Source organism: Eulemur rufifrons, chromosome 10 (assembly GCF_041146395.1).
Source record: "Eulemur rufifrons isolate Redbay chromosome 10, OSU_ERuf_1, whole genome shotgun sequence".
NCBI classification, from domain to species: Eukaryota; Metazoa; Chordata; class Mammalia; order Primates; family Lemuridae; genus Eulemur; species Eulemur rufifrons.
In genome coordinates this window covers 2,807,274-2,822,873 of record NC_090992.1, presented here as the reverse complement: position 1 = coordinate 2,822,873, position 15,600 = coordinate 2,807,274, and the positions used below count along the sequence as shown (strand labels likewise).

General features: G+C 40.1%; 1 protein-coding gene across 2 annotated transcripts; it reads right to left on the bottom strand.

Moving 5' to 3' along the window:
• Positions 1–296: 296 nt before the first annotated feature.
• Positions 297–9,459, bottom strand: CAMLG (calcium modulating ligand). 2 transcript variants are annotated; one of them, XM_069484058.1, is made up of 5 exons: positions 9,214–9,451; positions 7,470–7,609; positions 7,149–7,391; positions 4,811–4,876; positions 297–977 (listed from the first exon to the last, which is right to left on the bottom strand). In XM_069484058.1, exons 1-5 carry the CDS (start codon positions 9,383–9,385, stop codon positions 786–788), a joined length of 813 nt encoding a protein of 270 aa, XP_069340159.1. In that variant the 5' UTR covers positions 9,386–9,451; the 3' UTR covers positions 297–785. The 2 variants fall into 2 exon arrangements, with proteins under 2 accessions (XP_069340159.1, XP_069340161.1); XM_069484060.1 differs by having other exon boundaries at positions 7,149–7,609; positions 9,214–9,459.
• Between the last annotated feature and the right edge of the window lie 6,141 nt (positions 9,460–15,600).

The following is a 15,600-nucleotide window of genomic DNA, read 5'->3' as shown; positions in this document are numbered from 1 at the left end:
CTTAAATTTTATACTCTCTGAAGACAAACCTTCCAAATATGATACTGTTACCAAATTAGTTAAAAGGATATTTATGCTATTGGGTTATATATGCCTCAATTCTTTACATCCCATTTGTTAATCTAATCGTTTTGTTCTTGTTCACTTTAAAAAACATACTTCTTAAAATCGAAAGCACAAATTGAAAATTTCCAATTCTGACTTTGCTATACAGGAAACAAAAATTTTATAAATACCTTCTAATCTCACATGTATGAATCTTAATCGTTTCTTCCATTAAATATTTTTTTGCTGGAGTAAAAATTAAGATACTAATTCAACATGAAAAGTTACAGTGTGCAGACTTAACATTAGACAATTCAGTTTCTTTCATTTTATTTTTAAGATGACTTCGTTTCTCAGGACAGAATGACACAAATACAAGCAGCAGTCCTTAGGGCTGCTGAGACCATGTTTATCTGCTCTCCCTAAAGCACTAGCTTAGCCTCCAAAAGAATTACAACTCTAAGAAGTCAGGGGAAAAGTATAGAATAGGGATTCTAATTAAACAAGAAAAATCAAAATTAATGACATTGGTACCCTATTCTTCATATTAGTACTAATACAAATGCAACCCTTTCAAATCAGGGGACCTGCCATTCCATTCCTAATAAAGTGGTTTAACAAGCCCTATAAAGAAAAAGAATTACATAAAGGTGTAAACCGATCTGCCTCCTTTAGAGACATCGCAATATAGAAAAAAAAATTTTTCTTTTGTAAGCTTCTTCTTCTGAGTTGTGCAGGCTTCAAGGTACTTCAGAGCCCCAATAATCAAGCAGTTCATGACAAAAGATGAAAGTGAAAAAGTAGACACAGAGATCTGTGAAGACTTCACCCATTTTGCTATAGGTATCCATTGATCGATTTATTACTTCAGCAGGAATTCCAGATAACAGAAGTGCAGCTGTTAGTACAGTTGTCTTTATCTTCTTTTCACCCTATAGAGAAAGACTCAAATTATTTTTTTTTTTTTTTTTTTTTTTTTTTTTTTTTTTTAAAAAAGGTTAAGTATATTCTTTTTTTTTTTTTTTGAGACAGAGTCTCACTCTGTTGCCCAGGCTAGAGTGAGTGCCGTGGCGTCAGCTTAGCTCACAGCAACCTCAGACTCCTGAGCTCAAGCGATCCTCCTGTCTCAGCCTCCCGAGTAGCTGGGACTACAGGCATGCGCCACCATGCCCGGCTAATTTTTTCTATATATATTTTTAGCTGTCCATATAGTTTCTTTCTATTTTTAGTAGAGGTGGGGTCTCGCTCTTGCTCAGGCTGGTCTCGAACTCCTGAGCTCAAACGATCCGCCCACCTCGGCCTCCCAGAGTGCTAGGATTACAGGCGTGAGCCACCGCGCCCGGCCGAAAGACTCAAATTAATCTTACAACTTTCAACAGACTACTTAAGTTCTATAAAAACATCATCAATATTGCTATTTTTACCTAAATGATTTCAAAACTATTAATGAAGTTTCGAAAGAATCAATAATATGTGAACATATACTGAATATATAATATGTAAATCAGCAAACTGCTAGGCAATAGCAAACATCATTCTCACTATTAAAAGTTTCAAAAACATGCCATCTTGGGAGCAAGACATATATTACAATTTAAGATATATACAACAGCACAAATAAAAGCAGGAAAAGCATTAGTAGATGGACATAAATAACTGCTAAATGAATGACATGGATAATGTGTAGCACAGGGCTCGAAAAAGATAGAAATTACTCCAGTGTTTTACATAAATAAAGCACAAGTAGAATTAAAAACAAGCCTTCAAGGATGAGCAGGATTTAGACTAGCAGAAGTGAGAGGAGAAATCTTACTGTAAGGTAAGACTCATGACAAGTTAGAGGCAGAAGAATGCTAGGTGTATTGGAGAATAGTGAGTAATTTGTAACAGAATTGTAGAAATATCTTGTAGGGCCCTAATTGCTATACAAAAGAATTCACATTTGATTACACATGCAATAGGATATCAATGAACAATTCAGAGTACTTTAGGGGAAGAGAGAACATTTATTTCCTATATAATTTTCTACCGTCATTTTTTGAGAGTAAAAGCTGAAGTTTTCTTTCATTTATTGATTTAGTATCACCAAATCCAGTCACATGGTTCAAAAATTTTAAAAATATAAATAGCTCTAGTTATCTAAGAGAAATGAAAGCTTATGTCCACAAAAAGACTCATACAAAAAAGTTCTTCACAGCATTAGTCATAACCCAGAACTGGAAACAACCAAAATGTCCATCAACAGGAGATGAGATAAACAGATATATTCATACTATGAATATTTTTCAGCAAAAAAGAGGAATGAACTACTGATACATTCAACAACATAGATAAACCTCAAAAATATCATGCAGAAAAAAAGAAGGCTTGCACAAAATAGTACAAACAGAAATGATCCCATTTATATGAATTACTAAACCAGGCAAAACCATGTGGGAAACATAAATCAGATCTTTGGAGTGTAGAGGCTGACACTGCCTAAAAAAGGGGCATGACTGAACCTCCTGGGGTGGCAGCAAGGTTCCAAACCTCGAAACGGATACAGGTTTCACAGGTTGTCAAAACTCATCAAATGGTATGCTTAAGACTTGAACATTTCACTTGTTAAAATTTTACCTTAAAAAAAAGTAAAAATGAATTATAGGTTAATATTATGAAAGGGGTATAAAGTACAGTGATGTGTACATCTACAACATACTTTCAAATGCATCAAGAAAAATAAGATGGTGTAATCCCCGCACTTTAGGAGACCCAGGCAGGAGGATCGTTTGAGGCCAGGAGTTTGAGACCAGCCTGGGCAATAGCGAGACCCTGTCTCTAAAACGATAAAAAAAATTAGCTGGGTGTGGTGGCGCACGCCTATAGTCCCAGCTATTCAGAAGCTAAGGCAGGAGGATCGCGTGAGCCTAGTGTTCGAGGTTGCAGTGAGCTATGATGGGTCACTGCGCTCCAGCCTGATCAACAGAGTGAGACCCTGTCTGTCTCTAAAAACATAAAATAAAAAAACAAGATGAACTGACAATAGAAAATTGGATACATGATAAACAGAATGCGATGTTAGTTATAGAACCTAGGTGGTAGGTATAAATGGGTGTTCACTGCACAATTCTTTCATTTTTTTTGTGTTTAAAAACTGCTACAACAAAATGTTGTTTTGCTGGGAGAAAGTATAAAGTCTCCCTTTTCTCTCCTCCATTCACCTAGTAACCCAAACACATCCCTATCACAAATAACCATTGTTAATAGGTTCAGGTATATTCTTCCAGATTTTCTTTATGCATATATAAGCCAAATCAAATTATTTTTCCTCTTTTTTTTTTTTTAAAAGTAGTACACTATAGATCCTATTCTGTGTTTTTTCTCTTAATATTTCTTGGAGAGCTTACCATTATCAGTAATGGAGAGCTTCTTCATTCTGAATAGATATGCCATCATTTTTATCTAGTCAATTATTAGGGGACATTTAGGCTATTTCCAAACTTTTGCTACTACAAAACTACAAGGTTTCAAGGGTTAATTTCTAAACAGATGCATTAATTAAAATTACATTTTTTTTGACCCAGAGCTACGCCCAAGAAGTCTTGAGCAAGTGGACTCCTAAAATTACATTGTTGGCCGGGCGCGGTGGCTCACGCCTGTAATCCTAGCACTCTGGGAGGCTGAGGTGGGCGGATCGTTTGAGCTCAGGAGTTCAAGACCAGCCTGAGCAAGAGCGAGACCCCATCTCTACTAAAAAAAATAGAAAGAAATTATATGGACAGCTAAAAATATATATATAGAAAAAATTAGCTGGGCATGGTGGTGCATGCCTGTAGTCCCAGCTACTCGGGAGGCTGAGACAGGAGGATCCCTTGAGCTCAGGAGTTTGAGGTTGCAGTGAGCTAGGCTGACGCCACGGCACTCACTCTAGCCTGGGCAACAGAGTGAGACTAAAATTACATTGTTTTCCTTTACATTTTACTTTCTGCATTTGATGGATTTTACCCTTCAGAAATATGTTTCAAATCCATTAAAACCACACAGTTCTGTCAGCCCATTAGATATGACTAAGCAAACAGCCAAGTAGCTATTTTTTTAGCCAAAAACTCAAACAAAACTCAATCACACAAAGGTTATCTTCTATGTCAGGCAAACTAAGCCCCATGAAACTGCGTATACATCTGCAGTCAAGCAGACCAGGTAAACACTGACTCTGATCATCATTCTGCTCTGTAATATTGGCCAAATATTTCTCGTAAGTATGAGGTCCTCAACATTAAAGTGCACGGCTACCAAGTGTTTCCTAAGGAGCACAGTAAGATAATCGAACTCATTTTTTAAATTAATTTTCTTCATTACAGACAAAATGAATTACTGAATACTATGGATCACAGCAGGCTACAGGGAAGGTGTGGGTGGGTAGGAGAGGAAAAGAAAGAAAAAAATGAATTTACTATGTACTTAAATTGAACACTTTTCTTAGACAAGTACTATTCAGCCTCTGTTGTGAAGGATCCCAATCCACTGTGGACCAACAGTTTTGTAAAATATGATGAAAATGCTATGGCAATGTCAGATTGCTATAAACATTTCTAATTAATCGCTTTTTGAACTTAATGCATCACAAACAGAAACAAATAGTTTGAAGATCAGCACTGGTGGGCGAAACACATTTTGAGTAGCATTGATTCAGACAAGTAGGACTAGTATTTTTAAGTTCTTAAAATTAGCTAGTCATCAATCATTCCAAATACATCAACATAATTTAGAAGACGTTTTAATTTACCTTAGGAAAATATTTGTATAGTCCCATGTACGCAAGTTGTAAAGTAAGAAATGGAGCAAATATGGACTGTGAAGATAGAAGACAAGATTAAATACATCTAACATAATCATTTAAATCACAATAAATCAAACTAACAGCAGCTATCAAATTCCAAGCAAAAAATAACTATAATATTTAATATTAGTGGTTAAAAGGTAATCTTGTTTCTGCAAAAGGGTGAAGAAAATAAAGAGATATGATTTCCTAAACATACGACATGTTTCTCAAGTCATGCCATTCTTTCACATTCTTTCAGTGTCCCAAAAAACGTCTCTCATAAAAACTTATCTTTTGGCCAGGTGTGGTCGATGGTTCATGCCTGTAATCCTAGCACTCTGGGAGGCCTGGGTGGGAGGGTCGCTTGAGCTCAGTTTTAGATCAGCCTGAGCAAGAGTCAGACCCTGTCTCTACTAAAAATAGAAAAATTAGCTGGGCATCATGGCACACACCTGTAGTCCCAGCTACTTGGGAGGCTGAGACAGGAGGATTACGTGAGCCCAGGAGTTTTGAGGTTGCAGTGAGCTATGATGACACCCACTGCACTCTACGAGGGGCGACAGAGCAAAGCTGTCTCAAAACAAACAAACGAAAAAACAACAAAAAACTTATATTTTAATTATTTAACGTATTAAATGGTGACAGATATATAACACATCATGCATTAAAATCTCCCTCAACTAGAGGGAGTCAGCTGACACCCTGCAAGCACATAAAAGGCCCAGCACTCAAAATAGACACCATTCATTCCTTAGACTTTGGGGCAAGGAGTTAACTCACACAGCTACCATTTATGGTCCTCAAATGATGAGCTACTCTTACTAGATGTAAAATGGCTTGGTGATCTGGCCTCTCAGACAAAATAGAAAAGATCAAAATAACAATTTATATAATTATTTTTAAAATTAAAAATATTATGATGGGTGTGAAGGAGCAAACATCACTAGATGGCAGTAATGAGAAAATAGCTGAAAATCTGACAGCAAAGAAAATTAGAAAACAAAAACCAAACACCTCATAAAAAAAGAGGCACTAAAATAGGACATAACTTTAAAAGCATGAAAGCACAGAACCCTTTAGATAAGAAACAAAAAGAGCTATTATAGCTCCCTAATGCTGAAAGCATCACTGATCTTTGCTATGATGACAATTTATCATGGGGGGGGGAATCAAATCAGTTCAACATTCTGTTTACAAAAATATTTGCATAAAAATACATACTAAAAATTTTTGCTTAATGATAGAAACCTTATTTATGTGCCTGGTATGTGGCAGGTGTTCTTAAAATGTCTACTGAATGCAAATACCTCAAAGAGCAAGACGCTAACTGTGAGGTATGCTTTTCTGCATTCTTCCACATACTGTAAAACAAAAGGACCACATCATGGTACGACAAAAATGGACTGTCATCATGATACTACCACGACATTATAAAATGCTGAAATGCCTTCTGAACCACAGGAAAATTACCTCATATTCAGCACCACAGGAACCAAATTTTAATGTTTCAAATTATTTAAAAATTGGTAATTAATATATAGTACATGTAGGCACTTAACTCTTTGGTTCTGGAATTAACCTGGCTGGGTTTAATCTGAGGTGTCACTTAGTTGCTGTGTGACCTTGGGAAAATGAGGTAACCTCTGAGTCTTTGTTCCCTCACAGATTCAAATGATATCTAGTTCATAAGGAAGAGGATTAAATGAATTAATACATGCAAAACATTTAAAATAGTACCTGGCACGTAGAAAGATTACTACAGTCGTCCCGTGGTATCTAAGGAAGATTGGTTCCAGGAACTCCCTCAGATACCAAAATCCAGACACTCAAGTCCCTTATATAAAATGGTGTAGTATCTGCACATAACCTACACGCTTCCTCCCATATACTTAAATCACTTCTAGATTATTTATGACACCCAATACAATGTAAATTCTGTATAAATAGTTTTTAAACTGGATTTTTTTATTTGTATTTTTTGTTGTATTTTTAATTTTTAATTTTTTCCCGAAATATTTTTGATCCACAGTTGGTTGAATCCATGGAAGTGGAACCAACATTACAGAACACACAGATATGAAGAGCCAAATGTATTAATCGTTAGGCTCTATATTTAATCAGAACACCTCATTCTATAACTAAGATGAATGGTAAAGTTTATAATACATCTCCAAACAGCCACGTGGATCTACTAGATATTAAGTTAATATTGGCAATGATTCTATGGATTAAAAGCACTCATTATTATAACCAATTGCCATTTTGCATTACGTCAGTTAATAGTTTACAGCTCTTTTCTTACCAAGTATTTGCAAACAAAAGCTCTGACTCCAAGAGCAAGAAGAGCACATCCCACCAATCTAAATATTCGAAAAGAATCAAACTCTTCTGTTGTACTTCCATCCTCTTGACTGGGTTTTTCACTAATCAGCTGTTTCCTTAGCTTCATTGCTTCTTCAAATCTGGAAAGGTACTGTTCCAGGCCGTGGCGAGAGCCCCTCTGGACGGTGTCCGCTGTCAGGTCCCCTCTGTTCCGCTGCCGGAGCTCAAGGTTGACATCATTACTGCACTCGGGCGGTTTGATGAAAGAGTCCAGTTTGTCCCCCACTTGGGTCCCCTTTACCTCAGCCACAGCACCCTGCTGGTCAGTCGCTCCTGTGCTGACCGAATCACCCAGCACTACTCGCTTTGAAACTGAAGGGACGCCCAGGGAGTTCAGTTTATCACTGTCCTGCTGCTTTGATTTTGCTTGACTTTCTTCTTCTGAGAAAAGAAATTTAAAAGCCTTATGTACTATATATCGGCAAACATCTTACATGTTAATATTTTAAAAGTATGCTGCTGCAGCTGGAACACAGTCTCTGAAATGAAATAAATACTGATTGATTCTTTGTAAAACAAAAATTAGTTCCTTCCTCTACATCCTCAAAATGCATCACCCAAAAAGTATTCCTGTAGAGGAAATAACCCAAACTTTACGGTAGGAGGTAAGACTAGTAAACGAACTGGGAAAGACATTCAGGGATGAAGCAAGCTGTAAAGACCAAATTTTCATGGATAATATATCCCAGAAATATGATTGCATTGCCTGCTCTAGCTTATTTGGTTAAAAACATAAAATTATTAAAGCTTTGAAAAATCTGTACTTTGAAATCTGATTTCTGAAGCCAGAGCCCTGTGAGCATAGGGTGTGGCACATCCTACCGCTACTGTTTATGTAGTAAGGCAGCCATTAGTAGGTACTTCAGCAGTTTTAGGATGCTGCTCTGGTTTTTAAAAAGAAAAACAAACAAACAAAAGACATAAAGACATAAAATTTTCAAAGCAAAAGAACAAAATATAGAAAGTACCTCAAGAAACATAATAAATGGGAAAGAAAAAAATACCCTGATAGAAAAACATTCCTTCTAATTTCTGTTCTAGAAGAATTTGAAATGGTGCTTTTACATCTCATTTGAACTGTCCAGAAGTTCAGAGGTACGTATCTAAAGCCTCACAGAACAAGTCACAAAGATCTAAGGAGCTTGCGACCAATGACTAAAGGTCAATTATTAAAGGAAACAATGGAATATTAAGGGCATACTAAGTGTTCAATTATAGTCACATGAAAAAAAATGTTTTAAGAGTCTCACTGGACATGTCTTTGGGGAGAAATTAGAAACTGTTCTTTAGGCTTAAACGCAGTCCTAACATCCATCACACCAACCAGAGCTAATGAAGAGAGGGACGCATGTCGCACTTGTTGGGTCGATGAAGAACGCTCCCTCCTACTTTGCCACCTCTTCTAGAAAGTCCCTAGGTGACAGCGCTGAGGGCACTGAACACGGACACTGAGAGATATCCACAAGAGTCTGATCTACGCAGGACGGACTAGGTGGCGGTTCAGTAAAGACAAGCTGATTGGGACGGAGAAGAATTAGGTACGAAAAGGCAAAAGGCGGCAGATGCTAGGGAAGGCACTGGAAGGCAAAGCACCGGCACGTTAAGTCAGGAGCGCAGCCTGCCCACGGGGCGCGGTGGGCAAAGAAGTCTGGGGATGAAACGTGCGCCCTTGGGGGAAGGCGAGGGCGGGGGCGAGGCAGAAAGGGGCCGTCTCGGGGACACGGGTCGGAGGGTTTCCGGGGAGAGGGCTTCGCAGCCGTGGCGGACACAATCCCAGGGCGATGCCCCTGAAAACTTGGGGAGCGGCTACAAACGTTCTGGGGGTAAGGAGCGAACCTGGGCCATCGGCTAAGGGGCGGGGACAGGCAGGAGGTCAGAGAGCAGGGCTGGGGCAATAAGGTCAACGGAGCGGGGGTGGCAGGAGGGAAGAACGATCCTGAAGATTTAAAGGGGGCACGGGTGGCTGAGAGGAAAAGGAGACTCACCCGCGCCGCTCGCGGGCCTGTGAAAGCCCATGATCCGGTTGATGCGCTGTTCCGAGTTCATGAGGAGCTTTCTCCGCCGCAGTTCGGCCCGACGCTGGGAAGCCGACAGGCCTGAGCCTGCTGGGACCCCCGGCCTGTCCCCACCGTCGCTAGCGACGGTCACCGACTCCATCCTCCCCTCCAGAGTCTGGGAGTGGCGGGGGTGGCTGCAGCTGTGGCGCGGACGACTTGAGGCAGGGCCGCAGGGCGCGCGTCCCCCTCCCGCCGTAGACGCGCCCCCGAGCGCGCAGCCGAGACGGCGAGCTGAGCATGCGCGCGCCGCCCGAGGGGAACCTAGCGAGGCTCTGGCCGCCATCTTGGGTGAGGGCAGCGCGAGATGCCCCGTCCCGCCCCGCCTGGCTGGCCCGAATGTCTCCGCTAAGCCGCCACTGGGCGCCCTCTGCTGTTCACTCGGAGGTGCAGCAAGCCGGCACCCGGCCCGAGGAGTGGGAAAAGGATGGCAGTAACGTGTAGGCCCAGCCAGGATTGGTGCCCGGAAGCAAAATGGCGGTTGCGGCGGCAGGCGCTTGTTTTCCGACCCGCGGCCGCGCTCGTAGGCCGTACAAATACAGAGCTCTGGGAGCGATGTCTAAGGGCACGTTAAGCTGGGATTTCTTCTCGGTGGTATTCTTCGTCTTGAATACTGCGCTTCTCCCATGTATACGGCTGGTTTGTCCCCAGGTTTTCCTCACTCTTTTGTTCAAATCAAACTTTCCTATGAAACCTTTCGTGTCTATTTTATCAAAATTGCCGACACTCCCTATTCCCCTTTTCCCCCTTAGTTTCCTCCTTAGCACTTAAAACCACCTTGCATGCTAACGGTACTAATTTTGTTTAATTTCCTTTAAAATCAGAAGAAAGATAATAGTTACTATATAATAATGAATCCAATCTGAATTATAGTCGTCGTTATAGCAATACTGTCATAAAATATAATCTTAAGTTGTGTTTTTATAGAAGAAGGAGCCGAGAGGGCAAAAGTGCCCAGGGCCCGTGAAAGTCACACTGTAGCCCCGGCACTCGGTAATGACTAAGTTAATCAGTAAATGGATGAAGGAACTGAATCCATCAGCCCTTGCTGAGCGGGCTCATGGCCAGTTCACACCTGCGGGTGCCGGGGTGAAGCAGCCTACCCGGCCCCCTGCAACAAAGTCAGCCAGACAATCACCCTCAAAATCAGGAATCGGGTGCAACTGTGCTTACTAGATTTTTAAAAATACTATATTCATATTGAAAAAGAAGTGAAAACAAAATCCTTGGTTTGGATTCAATAACATAAACAGTTCAAGAAAGAGTATAAAGACTGAACTTTCACCCTTGACTGGATAAAAAGTTAAATGCAAGGGACATACCCTAGTTGATAATTTTAAAGCACTTAGAGGTTCCCGTGCACGTGTGCACAGACTTAGATCTCTGAGGCCTAGACTGTGCCTTAAAAAAAATTCTCTTTAAAAAAAAAATAATTGTGAAATAGCAACAAACGTGTAGAACACGCTGTGTAAGACACAGCGCTAAATGAATCAAGACAGTTCCAGAAAGTGCTTGAGGGGCCAGCTCCGTGGGAGGCTGAAGTGGGAGGATCGTTTGAGCCCAGGAGTTAGAGACCAGCCTGGGCAACATAATCAGACCCCCATCCCAAAAAAAAAAAAAAAAAATCAAAAAGGAGGACAGCTTTCTATGCAAGGTTCCCAGTAAATAGTATAATTACCTAGTCTCAAATTGAGTGTTTCACTGATTTTTTTTTAAGGCTAATTTTTTACTTCCTCTGAGCCAGATATATACACCTCACAATTTTGCCTGAATTGTGAAGGAGTTCAGAACATGCCATCTCAAAATATGCTGCTCTGGTTTATTGACTAGGTTGGGTTAGCACTTGAAGAACAGAAGATGCAAGGACACTCTGATCCTGCTGCTTTTCCTTAAAAATGGGACATGAAGTACCAATGTGACAGCTGTCTTCCCTATACTGGGAGAAAGAAACACTCGCACCCAAGACAAGAAGCTGAGACCAAGAGAATTCTGTACAAAGACTTTGTTAAAATAATTCTTATCTTCTTTTTAGCTTCCATATATATTTTAGTTACTTTTCCACAATTACCTCTCTTTGGTCAACATAGTATAAAAGCATTTGGGTTTTGCCACTTCTTTGGGTCTTCATTTCCTTATGTGAGTTCCCAGGTCAGGTGAAACTTATGTTAAATAAATGTATATGCTTTTGTCCTATTAATTTGTTTTATCCCAATTTAATTCTCAGATCCAGCTAGAGACTGAGACTTTAGGAGGATTGAGGCAGTTTTGCCTCCCCTACAATTTACATTTAGGAGACTTTCAGTAGCTTGTTACGGTAGCTCTTACAGGTGTCCTGGGGGGAAAATGTCCAAGATAACCCAAGGAGCCAAATGATTTTGTCCCAATCCACAATATCCACACGTTCTTTCTTTCTTTTTTTTTCTTTCCTTCTTTCCTTTCCTTCCCTTCCTCCCCTCCTCTCTTCCCTCTTGCCCTTCCTTCTTTTTTTTCCTTCCTTTCTTTTCTTTCTTTTTCTTCTTCTCTTCTGTTCTCTTTTTCCCTTTCCTTTCCTTCCCTCTTTCCTTTCCTTTCCTTTTTTCTTTTCTTTCGACAGGATTGTGCTCTGTTGACCAGTCTAGAGTGCAGTGGTAGAATCCTAGCTCACTGCAACCTCAAACTCCTGAACGCAGTCGATCCTCCTGCCTCAGCCTCTTGAGTAGCAGGGACCACAACTAATTTTTTTTTTTTTTGTGGAGAACAGGTCTTGCTATGTTGCTCAGGCCGGTGTTGAACTCCTGGTCTCAGGTCGATTCTCCTGCCTCACATCCCAAAGTGCTAGGATTATAGGTGTGATCTCCGACACCTGGCCAATATCCACACATTTATAGTAATTTTTAGTATGGCTATAAGTACTGCAAAACAAAATATTCAATACCACCTAAAATCAGATTTATTTCATGAGGTTCATTATCTGGCTATTAGATGTGTCCAAATTGCCCCCTGAAAACCCTGCTTAGCTTTCAGTGGCCTCATGCTATCACTCTCATTCTTTCAGACTCTCCCTCTAGGTTCACCCCTGCTCCAATACTGCCTTTCTCCTCTCACTGCAAACTGTAAGAAACAGAAAATGTCAGGCTTTAGGTAATCTTATTATCCAAATGAAGTAGTGGAAATTTTGACATCTGTATTCTATTTTGAGGTTGTTCAGTTATAGGAAGACTGAGGAAAGGCATTTTGTGTATGCCCAGCCTGCACTAGTTCTCTGCCATACCTTGTTCTGCAGGGTAGCTTGGAGACGCTGGCCTCAGCCATAGGCTTCCCCTTGCTTTGAAGCTTTATTTTCTAAGCTGCTGGGGTAGCAGAACTAGCCCTAGGGTTTACCACCCTTTCCTCCCCATTAAATTTATGTTAGGTTTATTTACAAATACACATTTATTCACAGATTAGATGTATTGATACCCTGTGTCAGTTTTCATACCCCTCTTAATGTATAATAGAGTTTGAATTACTAAGAATCTTTTTTTTTTTTTTTTTTTTTTTTTTTTTTTTTGAGACAGAGTCTCACTCTGTTGCCCAGGCTAGAGTGAGTGCCGTGGCGTCAGCCTAGCTCACAGCAACCTCAAACTCCTAGGCTCAAGCGAGCCTCCTGTCTCAGCCTCCCGAGTAGCTGGGACTACAGGCATGCACCACCATGCCCGGCTAATTTTTTCTATATATATTTTTTTTTAGCTGTCCATATAATTTCTTTCTATTTTTAGTAGAGATGGGGTCTCGCTCTTGCTCAGGCTGGTCTCGAACTCCTGAGCTCAAACGATCCGCCCACCTCGGCCTCCCAGAGTGCTAGGATTACAGGCGTGAGCCACCGCGCCCGGCCAGAATCTTTTTTTTTAAGACATGGGGTCTGACTATGTTGTTCATAGCCTTTTTCTTGTTGCTTAGTTTTATGCAATCCTGTGATGAACAAACAGTTCATTCTTAGGGAAATCTGAAAATAAACAATTTTTTAAAAATAAGCTGAGGTTTTGCTCTGTTGCCCACACTGGACTCGAAAACCTGGCCTCAAGCAGTCCTCCTGCCTTAGCCTCCTGAATAGCTGGGACTACAGCCTCCCACCACTGTACCCAGCTGAATTGCTAAGAATCTTATTGTTCTATTTCTTTCTTTATTTATTTAAAGGTCTCATTTGGTCACCCAGGCTGGCGTGCAGTGGCACAATCATAGCTCACTGCACCCTTGAACTCTCAAGCTGAGGTGATCCTCCTACCTCAGCTTCCGAAGTAGCTGGAATTACAGGCACATGCCAGGACACCCTACTAATTTTTTTTATTTTTTGTAGATATGGGGGCCTTACTATGTTGCCCGGCTAGTCTTGAATTCCTGGCCTCAGGAAATCCTTCCACCTTGGATCCCAAAGTGCTGGAATTAAAAGCATGAGCCACTGCAACTGCCCAGATCTTATCCTTCCAAATGATAGTGTGGTTTGATGTCACCATGGACAAATGTGATTGGGAGAAGTGCTAATTATGACACTGATTCATCCTGGTAACAAATATAAAGAAATAGTCCCTATTCATGAAGACAGAAACATGTACTAAATTATAACAAGCTGACGGTAAATTAGTATTGTCACAATATGTATTAGGAATTTTTTAAAATTGCCTTTTGATTTATTAATCAATTAAGATTTAACATAAGTAAATTATTCCCAAGAAGGAAAACACTATAAGCATGAAGATATTCCATGAATAACTCAAAACTTGGAATTGGCTCATATTTCCAACATTGGGAGAAAAATAAGGACTTATTAAATAGCCAACAATGTGCTATTACTATGCAAACATTAATGATAAAGCAATAGGTATAATGATGTATAATGCAAAATTGAATCTTATGTATGATTTAAGAGTATACGCAATTTATATGCATATGAACAAAGACTGGAAGGGAGTGGGGACTACACAAAAAGATTGCTTGTGATTGTGGATGGACTTTCTGGTTTCACTAATAAATTACGTTTGGGGTTGTTCATTCATCAGTTACTTTGAATACCTACTATGCCAGCTAAGCTAGTTAAGAGTGTTAAATTTTCAGGTGAAAACAGATTCCCAGAAAAACAATCCTCCCCTAATTCAGAACCTCACCAGTTATCTAAAATAGTAGTATTTTTCCATAATGCCTAGGAGTCAGACCTTCAAATTTGCATTCACATATTCAGCAATTGTGAAGACCTCTTTGGACTGTAACTAAGTGAACATTTGAAAAAAGAAATGTTAAGTTATAAGAAGAAATTCATATTTAGAGGGGTCCAGTCTCCTCTCATCTGTAATCAAGGTCTTAAGGAAACAGAACCTCAATTTAGGGTCCTGGTTATCTACCTAGAAAAATGTATAACCTCATAAATACACAAGTAACATGCTTTAAAAAATTCTCTTCTACTTCAGTAACAAAGTTGGCCAAATACCATTCCAGGGTAAACAAAAGATTTTTTACTTGAGAGAGGGTATAGAAGCCAGATGCAGGTTTCAGTTCTTTCGATAGACGTGTTGATGTATGATGGCTCATTTAGTCAGGTCATAGTGTCAAGATTTCATATCATGTGCTTATCTATCTCTGGGGAACCTTTTTTTGGTGAACTTTCAATTAATAGTTTATTAATTGTCCTTCCTAGCACACCTCAGTGGTATGTGTGATGTGATTCTTTGATAAATGATGTATATGCTTTTGATTCTTGTGTTAATTTCTATCTCCCTTATTGTAGACTTTATAAGGGCTAACCCATCCTTTTTTTTTTTTTTTTTTTTTTTTGAGACAGAGTCTCACTCTGTTGCCCAGGCTAGAGTGAGTGCTGTGGCGTCAGCCTAGCTCACAGCAACCTCAAACTCCTGGGCTCAAGCGATCCTCCTGTCTCAGCCTCCCGAGTAGCTGGGACTACAGGCATGCACCACCATGCCCGGCTGATTTTTTCTATATATATATTTTAGCTGTCCATATAATTTCTTCCTATTTTTAGTAGAGATGGGGTCTCGCTCTTGCTCAGGCTGGTCTCGAACTCCTAAGCTCAAACGATCCGCCCACCTCGGCCTCCCAGAGTGGTGGGATTACAGGCGTGAGCCACCGCGCCAGGCCCTTTTTTTTTTTTTTAAAAAGACAGAGAAAAAGTCTTGCTATATTGACCAGGCTGGCTCAAGCAATCCTCAGCCTCCTGCACAGCTAGGACTACAGGCACTTGCCACCATGCCCCTCCCACCTGTTTTTTTAAATGTACCACTTTGTTCCAACTCTAGCACTGAACATACTAAATTTACCGGAATATTTTACAGAAATTTTTCTTTCAGTGGA

Coding starts and splice junctions, on each gene's coding strand:
- CAMLG (XM_069484060.1), bottom strand. CDS start 9,385: ATGGAGTCGGTGACCGTCGCTAGCGACGGTGGGGACAGGCCGGGGGTC. Junction 7,610..9,213: donor CAGGCCCGCGAGCGGCGCGG/GTGAGTCTCCTT, acceptor TTCTTTTCTCAG/AAGAAGAAAGTCAAGCAAAA. Junction 4,877..7,148: donor CTTTTGTTTGCAAATACTTG/GTAAGAAAAGAG, acceptor CTATCTTCACAG/TCCATATTTGCTCCATTTCT.